We start from the raw sequence: 19,138 nt of genomic DNA, 5'->3' as shown, positions 1-19,138 counted from the left end.
TTTTTCTCTCCCCTTTCTTTCCTCTTCTGCACGTCAGCCCCAGGTCCTGTAGATAATGTATTGTTGTTTTGAAGGGAGGAGGGACTTTCATCCAGTAGGTCCCAAATCTGCCGCATCAGAATCACTCTGGGAGCTCTTTACAACTACAGACTTTTGTCCTCACTCCAGACTTCTTAATCAGAGTCTCTCTGTCGGTAAGACCAAGAGTTCAAGCTTTGATGATAAGGTGAATTTGTAGGCGATTGATACTGACCGTAACCACCTTGGTCTACACGTGCGGAGGTGATGGCTCCTGGGATGCGCTTCAGGGGTAGTTGTACGTCTCAGGGTTTTGTAAGTCTTATAGCCTGAAAGCCTTCCTCAGTGGTCAGATGCTCAGCAGTATGATAATCTCTGGGTTGGCATGTGGGAGAGGGACAGGCCGCCCACCTAAGTCAGTTCTCTCTCTGCTCAGAGAGGGCTGCGTGTTGCAGGTTACACTCTTCAGACTTCCTGCCAGCCAGGCAAGGGTGAGTCCCATGGGGATGCCACCTTGGAGCGTGCTGCGTTGTTCCAGCGTGTTCGCTTCTGTCAGCCAGACACAGGGCGTCAGTATCCAATGCAGATATTTTGTGTGTCTGTAATCAGTTCTTACTATAGACCAGATATAAATGCTGTCTTTATACTCTAAACAGTCATTCCTTTATTTCAGTCTAATCAGATTAGAGAAGAAATCCCAGAACCAAGTCAGAAAACTTCTCTAGAACCACTCTGTACAGAAGTTGGTGTCAGGATTCCTCAGAGAAACAGAATAGGATGCATGCATATATACATGTACATACATGTGCACATATATATATATACGTATACGTACATACATATGAATGTGGCACATGCATACATGAGCAGCTTTATAACAGGGGTTGCCTCATATGACTACAGTGGCCAAGAATCCCGTGGTCTGCTTTCTGCAGCGGGGAGAAACAGAAAAGCTGGTGGTTTAATTGATTCTGATTTTTGAAAGCTCAAGACCCAGGACTGTGAAGGCAGGAGAAGATGGAAGTCCTAGCTCAAGCAAAAAAACTCAAAAAACAAAAAGCAACAAATTTGTCTTTCCTCTGCCTTTTTTTTTTTATTTAGGCATTCAGCAGATTGGGTGACGCCCACCTACATTGATGAGGGTGATATTTACTCAGTCTCCCCTCTGGAGACTCCCTGATGGACACACCCAGATATAATTTTTACCAGCAATCTTGTCATCCCTTAACCCAGTTGACACGTAGAGTTAATCATCACTGTCCTTTTTGTCATTTACCTAAAACATCCGAATAGGATTTTCCTGCCATCACAGAATCCAGTGTGAGAACAGATATTGGATTTAGTTGTCTTGTCTTCTTTGCTTTCTTTAACCTGGATGTTTCCATAGTCTTTATTTGTCTTTTATGACATTGACATTGGTGAAGAATGTAGTCCTCCCCACTTTTTTTTCTTTCTAAAATAAAATATTCCCTACTTTGTGTTTGTCTACTGTTTCCTCTTCGTTACCTGGAGGGTTTGTGCTCTCAGCTGCAGTGATGGGGGTGGGGGGTCCCGTCCTCCTCAGGGTGTTCTGTCTGGAGTTGTACCATGTCTCCGCCCTGCGCTGATGATGTTAATCCTTATCACCCCGCCCCCCTGCCCCCAGCAAGGTGTTGTCCATTTATCCACTGGACAATCACTGAGTTTGTTTGTTTTTTATTTTTTCTTTGCAGCTGATAAACAGTTTGTGGGGAGATGCATTAACACCACTCAAACATTCCTCACATCAAAATTGTCCCTAGAGTTAGTATCCAGTGATGATTCTTGCCTGATGTGATCTTGGCCAGTGTGATTGTCTGTCTCCTTTGCTCCTCTGTATTTACCTGTAGGCCCTCAGCATCCTACTGTGAACAGAGCCAGCCTTTGCCCATTGGTTCATTCAGTCTGTCTGTGTGTCTCCCAGTTATGGATATGGACTTATCCGTTCATACGTTTAGTGGTACTTAATTATTACTTATTTTGGTGCCCAAATTGTCCCAGATTTGGCCAGTAGAGGCCTCTGCCAGCTGCTTCTTGTGTCTTTGTCACATCATTAAAAAAAAAAACAAAAAACTTTTCTCCACTTTCTGACATAATAAATAAAATGCTCCAGGCCCATCTTGTACAGCTACCTTGTCCCAGCCCTAGAATCTGCCATGTCTTGAGGAGACCAGGTTCCTTTTAGTGGGGATGGTGTTAGATAGACCTGGGTGCTATCAGTGTGTGTTTCTGCCCTCCCTCCCTTCTTGAGTGTCAGTATGAGGTCCCTGAGCAATAGGGAAATTTCTTTTAACTCTCTCTCTCTCTTTCTCTCTCTCTCTCTCTGTGTCTATCTTGTCTGTCTGAGGGGGGCCATGCATGTGCACAGGGAGGGGCAGAGGAGAGGGAGAGAGAGAATCTGAAGCAGGCTGCACGTCCAGCACTGAGCCTAGACCACCACCTCCCTGGGATCATAATCTTTGCTGAAATCAAGAGTTGAATGCTCAGCCAAGCAAGCCTCCCAGTTGCCCCCCAGGGAAATTTCTTGGTGTCCCTGAGTGTTTCAGCAAACATCTCTGACTGTTAAAATAAGTCCCCCTAACTTTCCTTTTATTTATTTTGATTCTGAGTTTAGTCTAAGAACCACAGTCATAAATGTATTTCTATCATAGGACTTCTTTTCTTGAGAGTGGCCATCAATTTCCATTACTTCAACCACACGTAGAGATTTTTCTAAAGCTTCTCTGTCATTCTCTTCACCCCAAAAAGTAATATCCTTTAGAAAGTATAGAAAAATGCCAGGAAGAGGAATAAAAGCTACCTATAATTTTGCCACCCAGAGGAAGAAAACTATTAACCTTGGTATATAAATGAACTTGGTTAGAACTGCATCCCTTTAGAAAATTTAATACTGAAGGTTTTTCTCCTTTCTAAATATACTTTCTTAGCACTCACATCTTTTATACCTAACAATTTATATTCCAAGTGTCTTGAGGTTTGATAGTTCTGTATCATGTGTTAGCTTATTGACATTTGGAATTACAGTGTTTTTCAGATTTCTTCCAAAATTAATCGTTTCAGTCTTTTTTCCCTGCAGTTTTTTGATGAGCCATTGTACCCCTGCTCTTCTCAGTGGACCCGAGGAAGCAGTCTCGGCAACAGCTCTGTGGAATGTGTCTCTAGATGTTTTCTGTTACATTCCCCCAAGATTTGCATTTTGGAAATCCTCTCTTTCTGCCTATTTTTCTGCTGGAATGGAAAAAAAATTCCATTCCTAAGAGAGAGTTTTCTATTGTTGAGTGTTGAACAGCAGCTTGCTGTCACTGAGGGGCTTCTGGGTAAACTTAGGGGGCTCAGCCTTAGGCCTTCTCCCGCCTTTGGGACGCAGCCGCGGAGGCTTGGGGAGGCCCTGGGTCCCAGGCCTGTCTCTGGAGTGCTGGGGATGCACACAAAGACTTCCTCCCTTGTACTTTCATGTCCTTGCTCACTGGTGTTTAAAATGTACAGTGTAAACGGATTACGTGTTTCTTTTTATTCTCCTACTTTCCTCAGTTTTCACGTGCTGTGTGCTTCATTCTCTTGCCTTTTGAAAAAGATAAAAGGCAAATTGAGGAAAAATATACTAACTTTTATCATGGAATGCTGTTTTTAATGGCTGCATTATAAATTCTTGAAAATAAAAGGTCTAATGGAAACGCTTAATGAGAAAGTATAGGGGCTCCATCACGTGTACTTCCCCCTCTTTTTTTTTTTTTTTTTTTTTTAGTGAATAGACCGTTTAAACTAAATTAAGTAAAGGATATAAATTGTGTTGTTTCAGTTTTAATATTTCATGACTGATTTTATAGATGAAATTATATTTTACAATAAATAGGAAGAAGAATTTATACAGCCTGTTCTATTTGATGTGAAACAGCAAATCCCATTTCTCTGTAGTTGTAAAGAAAATTCATTATAATGTCTTTAGTTGTAAGAGATGGTTTCATTGTGATTAGTTACATTGATAATAAAACAACCTTTTCAAATGGCATAAGATACCAGTGATCCTATGTGTCTGCTTTTAATGGCATTGAACTTTTTCATTCTCTGTTCATGGAGTCTTCATTCCTTTCTTTTATCCCGTTTTCCTGTTCCAATAAGAATTTTATTTCCTTAAAATAAATTTTAAAAAATTAGATGGAAATTCTAACAAGCATTGATTTTTAAAAATGCTTTCTGGAAGATATATTAAATTTTAACTTTTTGTGTAAAATATTTCTGACTACAAAAAGATGCATTTGTCACACATGGTTGATATAAGAACGTCATAAAATTAACTTTATTACTAGATCAATTTAACGTATTTGGAAAATAGTACTTGAAGTGTAGGAAGATTAAAAAAAAAAGCTCAGGTAAGAAGGCTGAGCTACTTTAGTAGTTTATTTTTGTCCCACGATTTGTTGTTTTATATTGCGTTTTGTACATTTTCATAAATAGTGTTAGAAAGGTGGGAATCTTTGGTAATGAAAGGGATGATGGTCTTTCTTTTTCTGTTGTGCTCACTGTGTTTGATCTCTGTTAATAGGGATTTTTCGTGATTGTTTTAGCTCTAAGTAAGCAAATACTCTTAATTCGTAACTCATAGGCAAAATTGACTTGGGTATTTGAAACAGAACATGGGTATCTCTGGATTAGAAACAAAGTTCTGGTTTGACTTGAGTGAGTTTTTTTTGTTTTCCCTCATCTGATAGTTTTACTTTACTCCTGCCTTGTGGTCTGGGGGGTCCCATAGCTCTGGTCTGCTTCTCTTCAGTGTGTCCTTACACTCTGGCAGGGGAAGGTTCTTTCTGGGATCACGCTAAACATGGTACGTGAGATACTTTGGTGTTGGAACTTAATCAGGTATGAGTCCTGTGGCCAGAGACCCCCAGCTCTCCTGAGCTTGGATGCATCCTGCCAGGGAAGGAGGTAGTCACGTGGCCGGTGGCGGTACCTGTGCTCACTGCATGGGCTGTCTCGTCAGGTTGGGGACTTGTGAGTGTAGGCTGCTGACGTTTTTGAGCCTGGCTGGAAAGGAACTCCCTGCTACTGTTAGTGCTGGTGCCGGCTGCTTGCTACAGATGGAAGGTGTCTTCGTCCACAAGGAGCCGGTTTTCAGGGATCATTAAGACATTTCTTTTATTCCATACAAATCTAAGTTTAAGACTCTACCTCATCTCTGTATTAGCTCTTTAGTAACTCTTGGTTCTATCAGTGTTTCATTGTAAGCTGCGTCAGACCTGTGTTTGGTAGCGGAAGAGGCAGCCATGTAAATGTTAGGCGCTTAAAGTGCTAAAATCTTCTCACAGAAGTTCCATAGGAATTCTGCTCTTGGTGTGCATTTCAAACAGTCTGTTTCCATGAAATGTACTGATTCCCTCTCCTGCTCCTTAGTCTTACTGTGCTAGCACAGAAGAGTCTTATTAAAGGTTGGGGCACTTAAGAAAGGAAATAGATATAAAATATACAGGAAGGAGGCTGAAATTGAGCCCTGTCTATTGACAAGGTGGACAGGAGAGAGGAGGACATTCTGCTAGTTCTCTGTTGCTATGTAACAAATCCTGTCAGAACTCAGTGGCTTTAAAGCGGCGAGCATCTGTTGCTCACAGTTTCTGTGGGTCAGGAAGGTTCTGGCCCCAGGTGTCTCCAGCAGTCGGGCTTCTGTAGGGGCTGTGGTCCCCTGTGGTGTGGCCTGGGGCTGGGCGAGCCACGCCAGCGGACAGGAAGGAGCCCGGGTCCTGTCTGGCACTGGGCAGGAGTCAGTCTCGCCCCGTGGGCCTCCCCACCCAGGGCCTGCGGTGGTGCCCTCGCTCCAGGGGTGCTGGAGAGGGGCGCACAGAAAGCTCCTGCCTGTTACGACCCGGTCTCCGCAGTCGGACACCCTCTTTCCCACTATTACTGTCACTTGCGATCAGGTCAGCGAGGCCAGCCCACGCTTAGGGGAGAGAATTAGGTTTCATCCTTTGAAGGGAGTGTCGGAGAATGTGTGGACTCTTTTTAACCACTGCGGGCATCTTCCTGGGTGGGGAAATGTCTGCGCTTACAGACTTATTTCTTAGGAACTCGTTGCAGCCTGTTCTCTGGACACTGGGGACGTGAGCTTTACTGGAGTGAGGTGTTCTTGCGCTGGCCCAGTGTGGACACACCCATCCCTCGCGGTGAAGCTGCCCCAGGCTGTTGTCCTAGTGACTAGGTGCTCTAACACTTAGGATCACTGGCTGTTATGCTAGTAGGTGGTTTTTAGGCTGTTAAATTATACTCTGTTGTCAAGGAAGAGTTCATTCAAATCTAATAGGCATTTTCATAGAAAAGTGACTTTTTTCTTTGTAGGATCAGGTACTTTGTCTAGGGGTCTCTGTTCCAGAGACACATATGGACTTGGAGATACTTGATTCAGTTAGGTAGTAGTAGAACGGTGAGACTGCTCTTTTCAATAAAACGTCTAGTTGGAAGTGGTAGGTGGAAGAGATGGGGTAGTCTGCTGGCTCCCATTTATTCCCGTCTAGTTCAGCTCCTAATAAATAGGCTTGTAGGAAGTCTCACCGGCCTCACCCTGTCCTTTTGGGAGGAGACCGTCCCTACTGTATGATCTTAATGGCTTCTGGAGTTCATCCTTTTCTGAACTCCCCAAATGGGAAGGTCAGAAGACCGTTGGGAGTTTCCACACATGCACGTGTGTGTGCACCTGCTGTGCTGCACACACGTGTCCCCCACGGTGATTTTACCGTTGGCCTGGTGCCAACACCTGCTGGCTTCACGCCGCACGCACCACTAATTGGGGTGAGCGCAGGAGGGTGAAGGGTGAGATTCCGTGGGGTGGAGGCAGGGAGAGCTGGTTTCTAGTTCTAGCGGTGAGAGTGCGTGTCTGTGAGCGTGTGTGTAAGAGCGTGAGCACCGCGAGCCTGGCTCAAGCTCCCTTAACGTGTCCTCGTCAGAAAAGAGGAAAGGGACAGAGAGAGAAGTGCAGATGGGATTGGGTTGAGTGAAGGGTACAGCCCCGGGCAGGGGAGGCAGGAAGGTCCAGTAACTCTTCGGTTTCTCCGTTAGTTCCTGAAGCGCTTTCTTTAAAATCCTGAAACTTCCTGTGAGCACTGGCCACCAGGTGTCCTCAGAAGGCTGCTGTTGATTTGTTTTGTTTTGTTCTTAAAAAGTATATGAATGTTAAAAAAAAAAAAAAAGGAGAAGAGTGTTTTGATTTCTCTCTTATAACTTTTTTTTTTTTAATTTTTTTTTAATGTTTTTTTATTTATTTCTAGGAGAGAGAGAGACAGCGTGAGCAGGGGAGGGTCAGAGAGAGAGGGAGTCACAGACTGAAACAGGCTCCAGGCTCCGAGCCGGCAGTCAGCACAGAGCCCGACGCGGGGCCCGAACCCACGAACCGCGAGATCATGACCTAAGTGAAAGTCGGACGCCTAACCGACTAAGCCACCCAGGCGCCCCATCTCTCTTATAACTTTTAAAAGAATTTTAAACCATAGCAGGGACTCTTGGTTAGAGCAGGAACACTCTTTCGTGACAGATTCTTGGTGAGTGAAATTGAATATCATAAAGTTACGTGTAGCTCACTTTTTTCTTTCTGTTTCTTTCTTTTTTTTTTTTTTTTTTTTTGTCAAGGAACAGCTAGTTGAGAATTTGGAGAATTTGGATGAATAGATACTATAAACGGAATTGCCTATTTGAAAATCTTTGTGGGACACTGAGGATATGTGTTGAATGGTACTTGATGGTTTGTATAGGAAACATGCTTTAAGATTTGTTGAAATAATATATTCCATTACTTTAGTGTAAACACCTACTAGGTCTTCTGAATCCTGAAACCTTACTCTGGGAGGATAGCTGAGGCCCATTTTCTTTCTGCAGACAAGTAGCAGACGTTTCAGAAGAAACCGAGGTTAGGCTTACTTGCCCCGAGCGCTGGCAGCGAGTGCCCTAGCCCCTGCTCTTTGCTTTGTTCCTGAGAGAATTAAAGATGGTTTCTTGTTGCCTTTCAATGAATGTTTGTTGAGTGAATGAATAAAATTCGCCTCCAGAGAAATGAGCCCTTAAACTGTTCTAGTTGGGTGAGGTTTGAATTCTCTCCCTCATCTCCACTGGCTGTTTGGTACTTGTTCCAATAATCGTTGTGATGAAGGCTTTTCTTTTTAATTTATGCTGGTGTAAACTTTTGCGTTTCTGTTTAATCCCCTCTAGATCACTTGAAGCTGTTTGTTAAATCATCCCCCACAGGCATCATCCTGGTTCGGGGCCCTTACTTAAACGGGAGGGGGCTCTGCCTGTACAGCTTCTCTGCCTGTGGTGCGCCCTGCACTCTGTAATCGTCCCCGGGGCGCTGCCTTCTGCCGACTCCCCATCAGCACCACTGAATACGATCCGACTCTCAGTTCACAGCCCTGCCTCACGTGGCCTTGCTGGGTCCTCTGCTTCTGTTTCCCGCCGCTGTGTAGTCGAGAGCCCGCGCCGGGCCGTCTGGACAGCTGACGGGCCTGCGTGGCGGGTGTGGAGTGGCTTGGCTTCCGTGTGAAGCATGTCACCCTTCCTACCTGCGCCGCCAGGAAAAGAAAGCAGTTTTAGTTTCCTCAGGGTTGAGCTCCAGTGCGATTTCTGCTCTTTTCGCCAAATGTACTGCCTGGAAGTATGATTCCTTTATTCGTTTCTACAGCTCAGTCTTAGCTCCTGTCGCCCGCGTTCACATGCGGGCCTGTGTTAGTTCCCGGGCGTGTGTGTCACATGGCTCCTGACAGACCCCGAGCCTGGCGAGGGCAAAGACGGCGACTGGCGCTCCCAGGTCCTGTCACGGAGGCGCCCAGTGTGTATTTGTTGAGCGTTCGATGTTCTTTCTTGATTGTGAGATGCTGCATTATTTCATTACTTTAAAAAATCAGTTGGGAAATAGCAAGTATAAAAATATTTTCTCCTTTTGTGTTAGAGTTTTTGGAGCCATTATATGGAAGATGACAAAGGGTCTCAGCATCGTGCTTCTGCATATCGATGCAGTTGTCACTCTTTTGTCTCAAAAACTGTGTCAGGTGCCATCATTAGAACATTCTCTCTGAATAGATGCACGTGTGCGAGTCCTCCCTGAGTCCGTGTCCGTCGTAAACATGCTTCTGAAGAAGAGACTCCTTCTCGTGTACATGGTGAGGCAGTAGTAGTGCCATGTTGTAACAGGAGGAGGTGGTTGGACTTCTCACTGAGGGGAAAAGAAGTCATACCATTTTAGACAAAGCATTAAAAAAACGTTAAACATAAGTTATGTAATGGACGTTTTCAAACATGTACATATACAGATGTGTGCAAAAGTTAACAGAATAGTGTATTGAATTTCTATGTCACTGTCGTCCAGCCTTCATTGTTATCCGCACATGGGCTTCATGTGCCCTTCTCCCAGACTATTTTAAAGTGTCTCTCACACTTTTTTCACTTTACCTATAAATATTTAGAAAAGAGACATTTCTTATATCACAATGAGGTATTCGTTTATTCTAGTACCTTATATGTGCTTGGAATTGTTCTAGGCTCTTGGGATATAAGGGTGGAAAAAATAAACATTGTCCTTACTTTCCATCATGAGGAGAAAGAAAATAAACCAGATACATAAATAACCAAAGAGGAAAAAAATTGATGTCATCAAAATTTAAAACTTTTGCTTATCAAAAGACATTAATAAAATGAAAAGGGAGAAAATACTTGTGAAACATATATCTGACAGGTGATTATATTCAGAACACATACGTAAGCCTTCCAGCTCAGTCGTAAAATAGACAACCTGTGTAGGAGGTGGGCAGAAGCCTAGCATTTCATAAAGCACGTAACAAGGTATTCACCATCACTAGCCGTCAGAGAAATGCAGATTAAAGCCACACACACCTACTAGAATGACTTAAGTGTAAAAGACTGGTAGCATCAAATACTGGCAAGAATGTGTGGATCAGTCAAAACTCTCGACACTGGTGGCTGTTTAAAACAGGTACAGCCGCGCCGAAGGTCCTTCAGAGTTTCTCACAGAGTTAGCGTGCCCATCGGCCCCCGTGGCGCAGCATTGCTGTGCCTGGGCATTTACACAAGAGGAATGAAAATGTGTTGTCGTAGAAAGACTTGTACAGAATATTCAGAGCAGCTGTATCATCACAGCCACAGGAGGGGAAACAGCTTGGGGGTCCACCAACAGAATCGCGGTGTATCCATGCAGCAGGACACCGCTCAGCACTGAAGTGGAATGCGTTGTTAACACATGCAGCAAAAACACTGTGTTGTGCAAAAAAGGCCGACTCTCCTTCCCACAAAGGCCTCTCGTGTGGTTCCATTTGTATGAACTTCTAGGACAGGCAAGGCTGGTGGATTGCAGAAGGACGCTGGACAGTGGTTGCCTCAGGGATGGGGTGTTACCAAGGACTGAGTGGGAGGGGCAGGAGACAGTTTTCTGGAAAGATGGCACTTATCTGTCTTGGTAGGAACATTCATGAGGGACCCCTTGCAGGTCCCTCTTGAGGTTTCTCTTTCCGGTGCCTCTGCTCTCTCTGACTCTGCCCTGCAGACTCTCGCTTTCCCTCCACTTTGTGGGAAGACTCCCGGGCTGTGTCTGGGATCCCGGATCCTGTGCGGTGGCCTGGGTCCTTTCTCCAGGCAGTAAGCTGGGACTCCCCGTGTTGGTATCTCATCTCTCTGTCCCTTGGTTTCCGATGTCCAAAGTCTTATGCTGTTGTTTCATAGATTTTGTCTGTTTTTCTTCTTCTTCGGTCGTTTCATACATGAGAGTAAAACCAGTCCCTGTGACTCTTCTTGACTAGAGATGGATGTTCTAGAAGAGGGATGTTCGATATTTCCATTAAAAAAATTGTCTTACCCTTTACAATATGTTAATCTCTGCTCTACTTCCAGTATCTACAACCAGGAATACATCTACAACCAGGAATACTTGGCATGTAGTAGACACTGGGTGACGTTTTTGGAACAGATGCATGATTCATTCCCCCCCTCACCCCCCGTTTATTCTTTGATTATGAATGTTGAATGGCAAAGCCAATGCTTTATTTACAGGTGCCTTGTCCCTTTTCTAAAAGGTCCTTTGGAACCACTGGTTTCTTGATCCTTTATAAACAGTGAGCTCTGTAATGAGACTGGTATGGGAAATGCGTATGTGCTGAGAATCCTATGGTAAAGAAGCTTTGGTTCAAACCAGAGTTTTCTGAGCATATTTGACTAAGGATGTGTTTTTCTTGCCTAAACATCTATTTAACCTCTTAATTTATTTTACCATACTGAAGAAATGGTAAATACCTTATAATTGTAATAAAACTATGTTATTGTATTGTAATACAGTAACAAATATAAGATGTTTTTGTATCATAGATTATATATGACAATTTATGTATTTTTAAGCAGCTTTTTTGAGATATTCACATACCATACATGTTATCCATTTACACTATAGTCTAATGGATTTAAGTATATTCACAGACAGGTGCAACCATCACAGTAAGTTTTAGAACGTGTTCATCTCCTCAAAGAAATCCCGTCTCCTTCAGCAGTCACCTGCTGTGTCTCTCCCCTCCCCCAGGCCAGCGGAGCCACTCATGTGTTTTCTGTGTCTGAAATGTGCCTATGCTGGACATTTCCTATGAGAGGAATCCTGTGGTATGTGGTCTTTTGTAACTGGCTTCTTTCACTTAGCATTTCTAGGGCTCATGCATACTGTGGCAAATGTCAGTACTTCATTCCTTCTTGTACCGAATATTCCATGGTGTGGATATGGACATATCTCATTGTGTTTTTCCATTAATCCACTGATAAACATTTGGGTTGTTTCTACCTCTTGGCTATTACGAATAATACTGCCGTAGACATTTGTGTACATGTTTTTGCGATGACCTATGGTTTATTTCTCTTGGGTGTACACCTAGGAACAGGATTGATGGGCTGTATCATAATCGTCTCAGGGTCTGCCAGACTGTTTTCCAGAGTGATGTCATCATTTCCCACCCACTGGCATTGCACGGCTCTCATCTCTCCCTGTCCTCACCAACGCTTGTTGTTCTATGACGCTGGATTCTGGCTTCCCTGACGAGAGTGACGTGCTGGTTATGATATTGGTCTGCGTTTCTCTAATGACCATTGATAGAGAATCTGTTTTCTTGTGTGCTTTTTGGCCATTTGTGTATCTTCTTTGGAGAAATGTATATTCTCCTTTGGTCATTTAGAAATTGGTCTGTTTTTCTATTACTGAGTTGTTTAAGAGTTCTCTCTATATTCTGGATTAAGTCCTGTGTCAGACAGATGATTTGGAAAATGTTTTTTCCATTTTATGGGTTGTCTTTTCTCTTTCTTGATCGTGTTAAAGCTTATGGTTGTTTGAAATTTTTAATTTTGACAAAGCCCAATTTAGCTACTTTTTCTTCTGTTGTTCATGCTTTTGAGTCGTGTGTGTGTGTGTGTGTGTGTGTGTGTGTGTGTGTTTATTCATTTCCCACTTAAGCAGAGTCAAAGCAGCAGCCTTCATTTGGTTTGTCATTGTTATGAAAAAAGTAGTTAAAATAGTTAAAAATAGTTATCATTAGCTTGAGGCCATAATATGTGATGGTTTTTTGGTCACATCAAATCAAATAGCATTTGGCTGAAAATTCCAGTCCTGGTGTAAAGTAAATGGAAAATGATATGTTTTAATTGAATTAAACAGCATAATGAAGAATAAAATCAATATTATTGATTTTAAAGCATTTTATTCAGTGAAATTTTTTTCTACCCCCAAAGTTTGCTTCATTAATCCTGCTCTCCTGCCGACATTTCTGTTTGTCCTTGACCTTCAGACAGTACAGCAGGCCTGTTAGGTGAGGAAACGGGTGATGGACAGCGGGGACAGGAGTGGCTTTTCATTGGCTTCAGGGTTTGAGCAGGAACAGTGATGTGTGATGAGAATGTGCATATTGTTAGTTAGGATATATTTAGGAAAACCGTGGTAAGGCTCTTTGCTGTTGCGGGGGAGGATGAAGCTGTTGTTCTTTAACTCTGGTCCTTTTTCCCTGGGGCTTGGGCTTCTGTTGGGAGGCTACCGAGGGGAAGGCCCGACTTCCAGGCCTGCTTCACAGAAGTCTGGTTTTAGGTGTTTGTCGGGGGGGGGGGGGGGTGTTCACTGAAAAGAAACTTGACAAGAGGGCTTCTCTTTTTAAAAAAAGTGAGCCGAAATGTACTGGTAAAGAGAATTGAAACATGGGAGCATTTTTGCAAGCTGGCTGAGAACACTTTTTCAGTCAGAGATGCCGCAGTTGTTGCTTCCTGAGTCCGCCGTGTCCCCAAAACTGACTTCACACTCTTTGTAAGGACGTCACGATGGGATCAAGTTCATCTCAACAGAAAGGAAATCTTGACACTATGATGCCTTTTGCATTCAGTGTGTCCCTTTATGTTGACTTGTGGCCTGACTAATGTGTGTGTGTTCTTTCTGCGCAGAGGTGTGATACTATGTTTGCTTCCTTCGCAGGTCACGAGGGCCGAGTGAGCCGCCCTGACGCACGGCATTATTAATGATGGACACCGAGAAGAAGCCAGAGAATGATGAGGATGAAAATACAAACACAGAAGCAAAAGACTCCAGCAGTGTTTCATCTCATGAAGACTGTGGACCCGTATTTGATGTGATAGCAAATTCCTCTGAGAATTCCACCAGCAAGAGAGGTTTTCCTGAGTCCTCAGACTTTAGCAGTGCCACCGTGGGGCAAGATGGGAACAAGCATGCTTCCAAGCGAATGAAATTATCAGCCGAGGCTGAGCACCTACAGTGTGAGGTGCAGGGCGTTCACGGGCTAGAAGCTTCTGAGAGCACAGTCCCCGAGGTGCGCATCCCGTTGGGCGGGACCGTGAAGGAGACGCTCCCGGACGATCGCCTCGACGGAGGCACGTGTCTCCCCGGTGCCTTCTCCCCGCCCTGCAGTCTCCGCTCCACGGATGCTGTCTCTCTGAGAACAGACACCGAAAAGACGTCTGCTCAGGAAATGGTTTCCCTTGGCCCGGAAAGAGACTCCCCTTTGCCCCTGGAAGAGATCGGTGTCAGCTGTACTGTTGGAAACGTGGATGCGGTTCTCAAGTGCGACGTATGCGGTCACCTGTTTTCCTCCTGCTCAGATTTGGAAAAGCATGCCGAGTGTCACCTGCAGCCCCCGAGGGAACACGCGTGCTGTCACTGCAGCCACAAGGCCGAGAGCAGCATGGCGCTGCACACGCACGTCCGGCAGGCCCACGGGCCACAGCAGCTCTTCTCCTGCGATCTCTGTGGCTTCCAGTGCGTGGAAGAAAACCTGTTGAACGCACATTATCTTGGCAAGACGCACCTCCGGCGTCAGAATCTTGCTGCTCGTGGAGGATTTGTACAGATCTTAACCAAGCAGCCCTTTCCTAAGAAATCTTGTTCCATGGGAGCCAAAAATGTTCGCGTAAAACCGAGAGCTTCTAAACCAATAGCAAAGGCTAGTGATTCAAAAGGATTACGGAGTGTCGGAAGCAAATTTAAGGATTTCAGAGCAAGCGTTTCTAAGCAAAGTGGAAGTAGCAGTGAGCTGCTTGTTGAAATGGTGGCATCCAGGAATACTCCGTCGGAGAATGTAGAGCTTGTTGAAGAAAACGTAACTTCTCTCAGCATAGCTCGAAATCCTGAAAACCAGGGTAAAACTAAAAAGTTAGCTTTGGTAAGCTCAGAGGGCCTCTTAGGTAAATTGGAATCTACCAGAAATAGCCTACAGGCAGCACACGGTATCAGTGCAACCTCAAGACCGAGACCCGAGCGAAACGTCCTCACGTTGGGCGGCAGCTTCCGTCGACGAAGTGGCACTTTTTCCTTAAAAGGCCAGGCAAAGAAAAGGTTTACTCTGTTAGGGATTAGTAAAAGAGCAACTACTGATGCCCAGAGGGCATATATGAAACACTTGAGAACCCAGGTGAAAACAGGCGATGCTGTGTCTGCGAGTGGCAGTGTCCGCAGTCCGTGTGCAACTTCTTCAGAAATGCGGGACCCGAAGCAGGACGGAAGAGGTTCCCGTCTCGCGTGCTCCTCTGACTTCCCCACCGCGAGGCCAGCTGCCGATCTTCAGACGTGTCCTGGCACAGACTGTGCTCAGGTAGCGACAGATAGGACAGAGCTGGAGACGCGCGGGGAGGAGCGCCCCTCCGGAGAGGTGAAGGTTCGCTGCCAGGAGCGTGACTTGTCCGGCCCGTCGAGGAGGGGCTCAGACAGGCGTTTGTACGACAGCCAGCACCAGCCCACGGCCACTGTCCTCACTTGTCAGTGCTGTTCGTTTAGTTCTGAGAATGAACTACAGCTTAGAGAGCACATGCAGGAAAAGCACAATCTGTGTTTTCTCTGTGCTCCGTGCAGTCTGTTCTTCCTGTCACAGGAGGGCCTGGAGGAGCACAGAACAACTGAGAAGCATATTCGTTTACTGGTTCAACCAAAGACTTCTCAACCACTTAACAATGATTTGGTCTCACAGTCTTTACCCTTAAGTACTTTAGAATCAGAGAGTACGAAAGATTCTGTGAGTGAGTCGGGTAAGGCAGTGCAGGAAGACCCTGCCAAGTGCCGGGTGAGCCATGGACATGAAGTAAGGCATTCAAGTAAGCCCCAGTTTCAGTGTAAGAAGTGTTTTTATAAAACAAGGTCTTCCACTGTTCTCACAAGACACATAAAGCTCCGACACGGTCAGGACTATCACTTTCTTTGTAAAGCATGTAATCTTTACTCATTGAGCAAAGAAGGCATGGAGAAGCACATTAAGAGAAGCAAGCATCTCGAAAATGCCAAGAAAAATAATATTGGCTTAAGTTTTGAAGAATGTATTGAAAGGGTGTGTATAGGTGCAAATGATAAGAAAGAAGAGTTTCAGGTTTCCGGGAACGGAAGGGTAGAAGGCCACGTTGAAGGTATGCAGTTACAGGAGCATGTCTGCCTCGAAAAGAGCATGCTGACCACCAAGGAACTGTCGCAGTCTGGTGAGATGACCAAAGAGGGGGAGGTCGCTTTGACCGCCACCCCGAAGAGAGGGAGACCAAAAGGTAACCTCTCACGGACATGTTCTCACTGTGGTCTCTTGGCCTCTAGCATTACAAACCTGACTGTTCACATTCGACGGAAGCACAGTCACCAATACAGTTATTTGTGCAAAGTGTGTAAGTATTACACCGTAACCAAGGGGGATATGGAGCGCCACTGTGCTACTAAGAAGCATAAAGGACGGGTAGAAGTAGAAGCCAGTGGCAAACAGAGTTCAGACATCATTGTCGGCCCTGAAGGGGGCAACCTCGAATCCTGTGGAAAGAATGTCACGTCAGTGGTCTCAGGGGAGCACGTTACCAGGTCCGCTGAATCAGACGCGTCCGTTTCAGAAAAGCCAGCAGCAGAGCACGGAAATCCAGCTGAAGTCGATGTGGAAAATGAATATCATTCTGTGGATGGGGAAGCTGACAGTCATCTTCCTGATAAAAAGGAACAGATGTGTCTGGAACCAGAGGGCCCTGTCCAGCAGGGGGACGCGACGGGTGCAAGTGATAATAAGTGTGCACACTGTGAGTTTAATGCCCACTCTTCTGCTTCTCTAGAGCTGCACATAAAACGGAAGCATACGAAAGAATTTGCTTTTTACTGCATGGCCTGCGATTACTACGCTGTGACCCGTCGAGAGATGACGAGGCATGCGGCAACAGAAAAACACAAGGTGAAGAGGCAGTCTTACCTGAACTCTTCAGACGTAGAAGCAAGTTCTGCAGACATGCCCAAGAATATCATTATACCCAAAGAGCAGCATCAGCAAAATTCTGAAGACTATCAAGTGATTTCAGACCAACCCTCTGAAGAAATTCTGAAATCTAGAAGTACCGCCGATTGTTCCGTTTTGGATGAGAATGTTAATCTGGATGTGTCTAAGGTACTCCGTGCTCCCGACTCTGTAGAAATTGAGACTGAAGAAGAATCTAATCTCAGTGAAGAGCATTCCTTTTGTGAAACTTTCCAACAGCCCCTTGTCAACGAAAAAGCTCTGAAACCAGAGGACGTGGTGTCCCTTAATATTGCCTCTAACTGTGGCTCCCCGAGCAGATTTCAGAGTGAAAATGCAGGAAGTTCAGCTTTGGAGTATGAAACAGTGCAGAGAACCCACAGCATGTTGAATGACATTGGTGGTCCAAGCACGGGTGGCGGGAGTGACATGGGACATGTGGGCGAGACTGCGGATGAGGTCCTTAGCAAACACGGATGTCCTGGAGGCCTAGACGGAGGGCATCCGGCCGAAAGCACCGTCCCTGTTGTGATGACAAGGACGAGCCAGGAGCAGGGCCTGGAGAGCAGTGGTCAGAACGATGCTGGAAGTGTGCAGAGTTCAGAGGACTTGAAAGATACCCAAGATGACCCCGTTCGGGAGAACAAGGAGATTCTGATGGATTCCCAACATGAAACTAAAATTATCTTGGAAGAGGATGGTCCAGCTTCGGATAGCACTGTTGAAAGCAATGATGTTTATGAAACTATAATCAGTATTGATGACAAAGGACAGGCCATGTATAGTTTTGGCCGGTTTGATTCTTCCATAATAAGAATAAAGAGCCCTGAAGATGGTGAGTTGTTAGACCAGTCTGAAGAGCGTCTCCTAACCACAGGCGTGAGGATTAGTGAGTTGCCCTTAAAAGACTGTGCCCAAGGAGTGAAAAAGAAAAAATCTGAAGGTGGTTCCTTTGGTGAATCCACACGAATTCGTTGTGATGATTGTGGCTTCTTAGCAGATGGTTTGAGCGGACTGAATGTGCACATAGCCATGAAGCACCCTACTAAAGAGAAGCACTTTCATTGTTTGCTGTGTGGAAAGTCATTCTATACCGAGAGCAACCTTCATCAGCACTTGGCTAGTGCTGGTCACATGAGGAATGAGCAGGCCAGCGTGGAGGAGCTTCCTGAGGGGGGGGCCACGTTTAAATGTGTCAAGTGCACGGAGCCCTTTGATTCAGAACAGAATTTATTTCTCCATATTAAAGGGCAGCATGAAGAACTGCTGCGGGAGGTGAATAAGTACATAGTGGAAGACACTGAGCAAATCAACCGCGAGAGAGAAGAAAATCAGGGAAACGTTTGCAAATATTGCGGCAAGATGTGTCGAAGTAGCAATTCGATGGCATTCCTAGCACACATTCGCACTCACACAGGTACGTACGCTTCAGCAAACCTGTGTTTACCTAGAGAGTGCAAACGAATGGTAAAGTTGGGACATTGGTTCCCATCCGAACGTGGAGTCCTTAGTAGGCTTGCCTTTTGGTCTTCCCCCCGACTCATGTCACCCCATTGCACACACTCTGGACATCTGCCACACGTCACTGTTGATGTCTGACGTTTCCAAAGTTAATTGGGCCTTAGTGATTCCAAGGCAGCTGATTTGACAGATGTCTTTTCACTCCATCAAAAAGCCTTTCCCCTTTGATGCCTTTGTTAAATTCCCGCCTCTGAACAGCTTTTCGGTTGTTTTCTTCATTCTCATTGTTCGGTTTTCCAAGGCAGCTAACCAAGTGGCCCCGTGCATTTCGGAGGACACATTAAATGGCTTTTGAGGAATGAAATACAAATTTTCTTAGGTTTGGGGGAATTTAAGATTATTCATATGGTTTATTTTGAAAAGTGTAACTCGCAGGCAAGAAGATTCTACTTTCTGGGTCAGAGTCAGGGGCACTTCCTGAAGTTAGCGAGTCCTGGGGTGTGGTTTTCATGAAGGCAGCACCGGATGCAGCTTCTCTGCTCTGTCAGATGTAGGGTTCCATCTTAATGTTTAATTTGGGGTGGAAATTTTTTTTAAACTTTTTTTTTTTGTGGAAAATGCATAAGCCACTGTTCTAAATTTATGTAAAAATTCACTGCACTGTTTCTATAAACCTGCCATACATTCTTTATTTTAAATAGACAGCTTTTCTAAATCATTGTGCTCTGCTTAGACAAGTTCTGTCTCCATGGTTGAATTTATGAGTGGATTTGAATAATAAATTCACATTTCAATGAACATATTTTCATTAAAACTGTAAGGTTTATTTTACTGTACTTTTAAATAATGGCTTATTATTAAAGCTATACTTTAAATTCTTGCAGTTT

General features: G+C 44.8%; 1 protein-coding gene across 1 annotated transcript in view; it reads left to right on the top strand.

Annotated features, from left to right (window-relative positions):
* ZNF407 (zinc finger protein 407) overlaps window positions 1-19,138 on the top strand; it is a 441,625-nt gene that overhangs the window by 10,730 nt on the left and 411,757 nt on the right. Inside the window, exon 2 of the mRNA XM_039236390.1 lies at window positions 13,508-18,207. Coding sequence (XP_039092321.1) covers window positions 13,551-18,207 — 4,657 coding nt within the window. The 5' untranslated portion in view covers window positions 13,508-13,550. The remainder of the gene's footprint in view (window positions 1-13,507; window positions 18,208-19,138) is intronic.

The sequence above is a fragment of the Hyaena hyaena genome, unplaced genomic scaffold, assembly GCF_003009895.1.
Source record: "Hyaena hyaena isolate Hyena2069 unplaced genomic scaffold, ASM300989v1 scaffold_110, whole genome shotgun sequence".
In the NCBI taxonomy this organism is placed as follows: Eukaryota; Metazoa; Chordata; class Mammalia; order Carnivora; family Hyaenidae; genus Hyaena; species Hyaena hyaena.
This window is presented reverse-complemented; position numbering and strand designations above follow the sequence as displayed.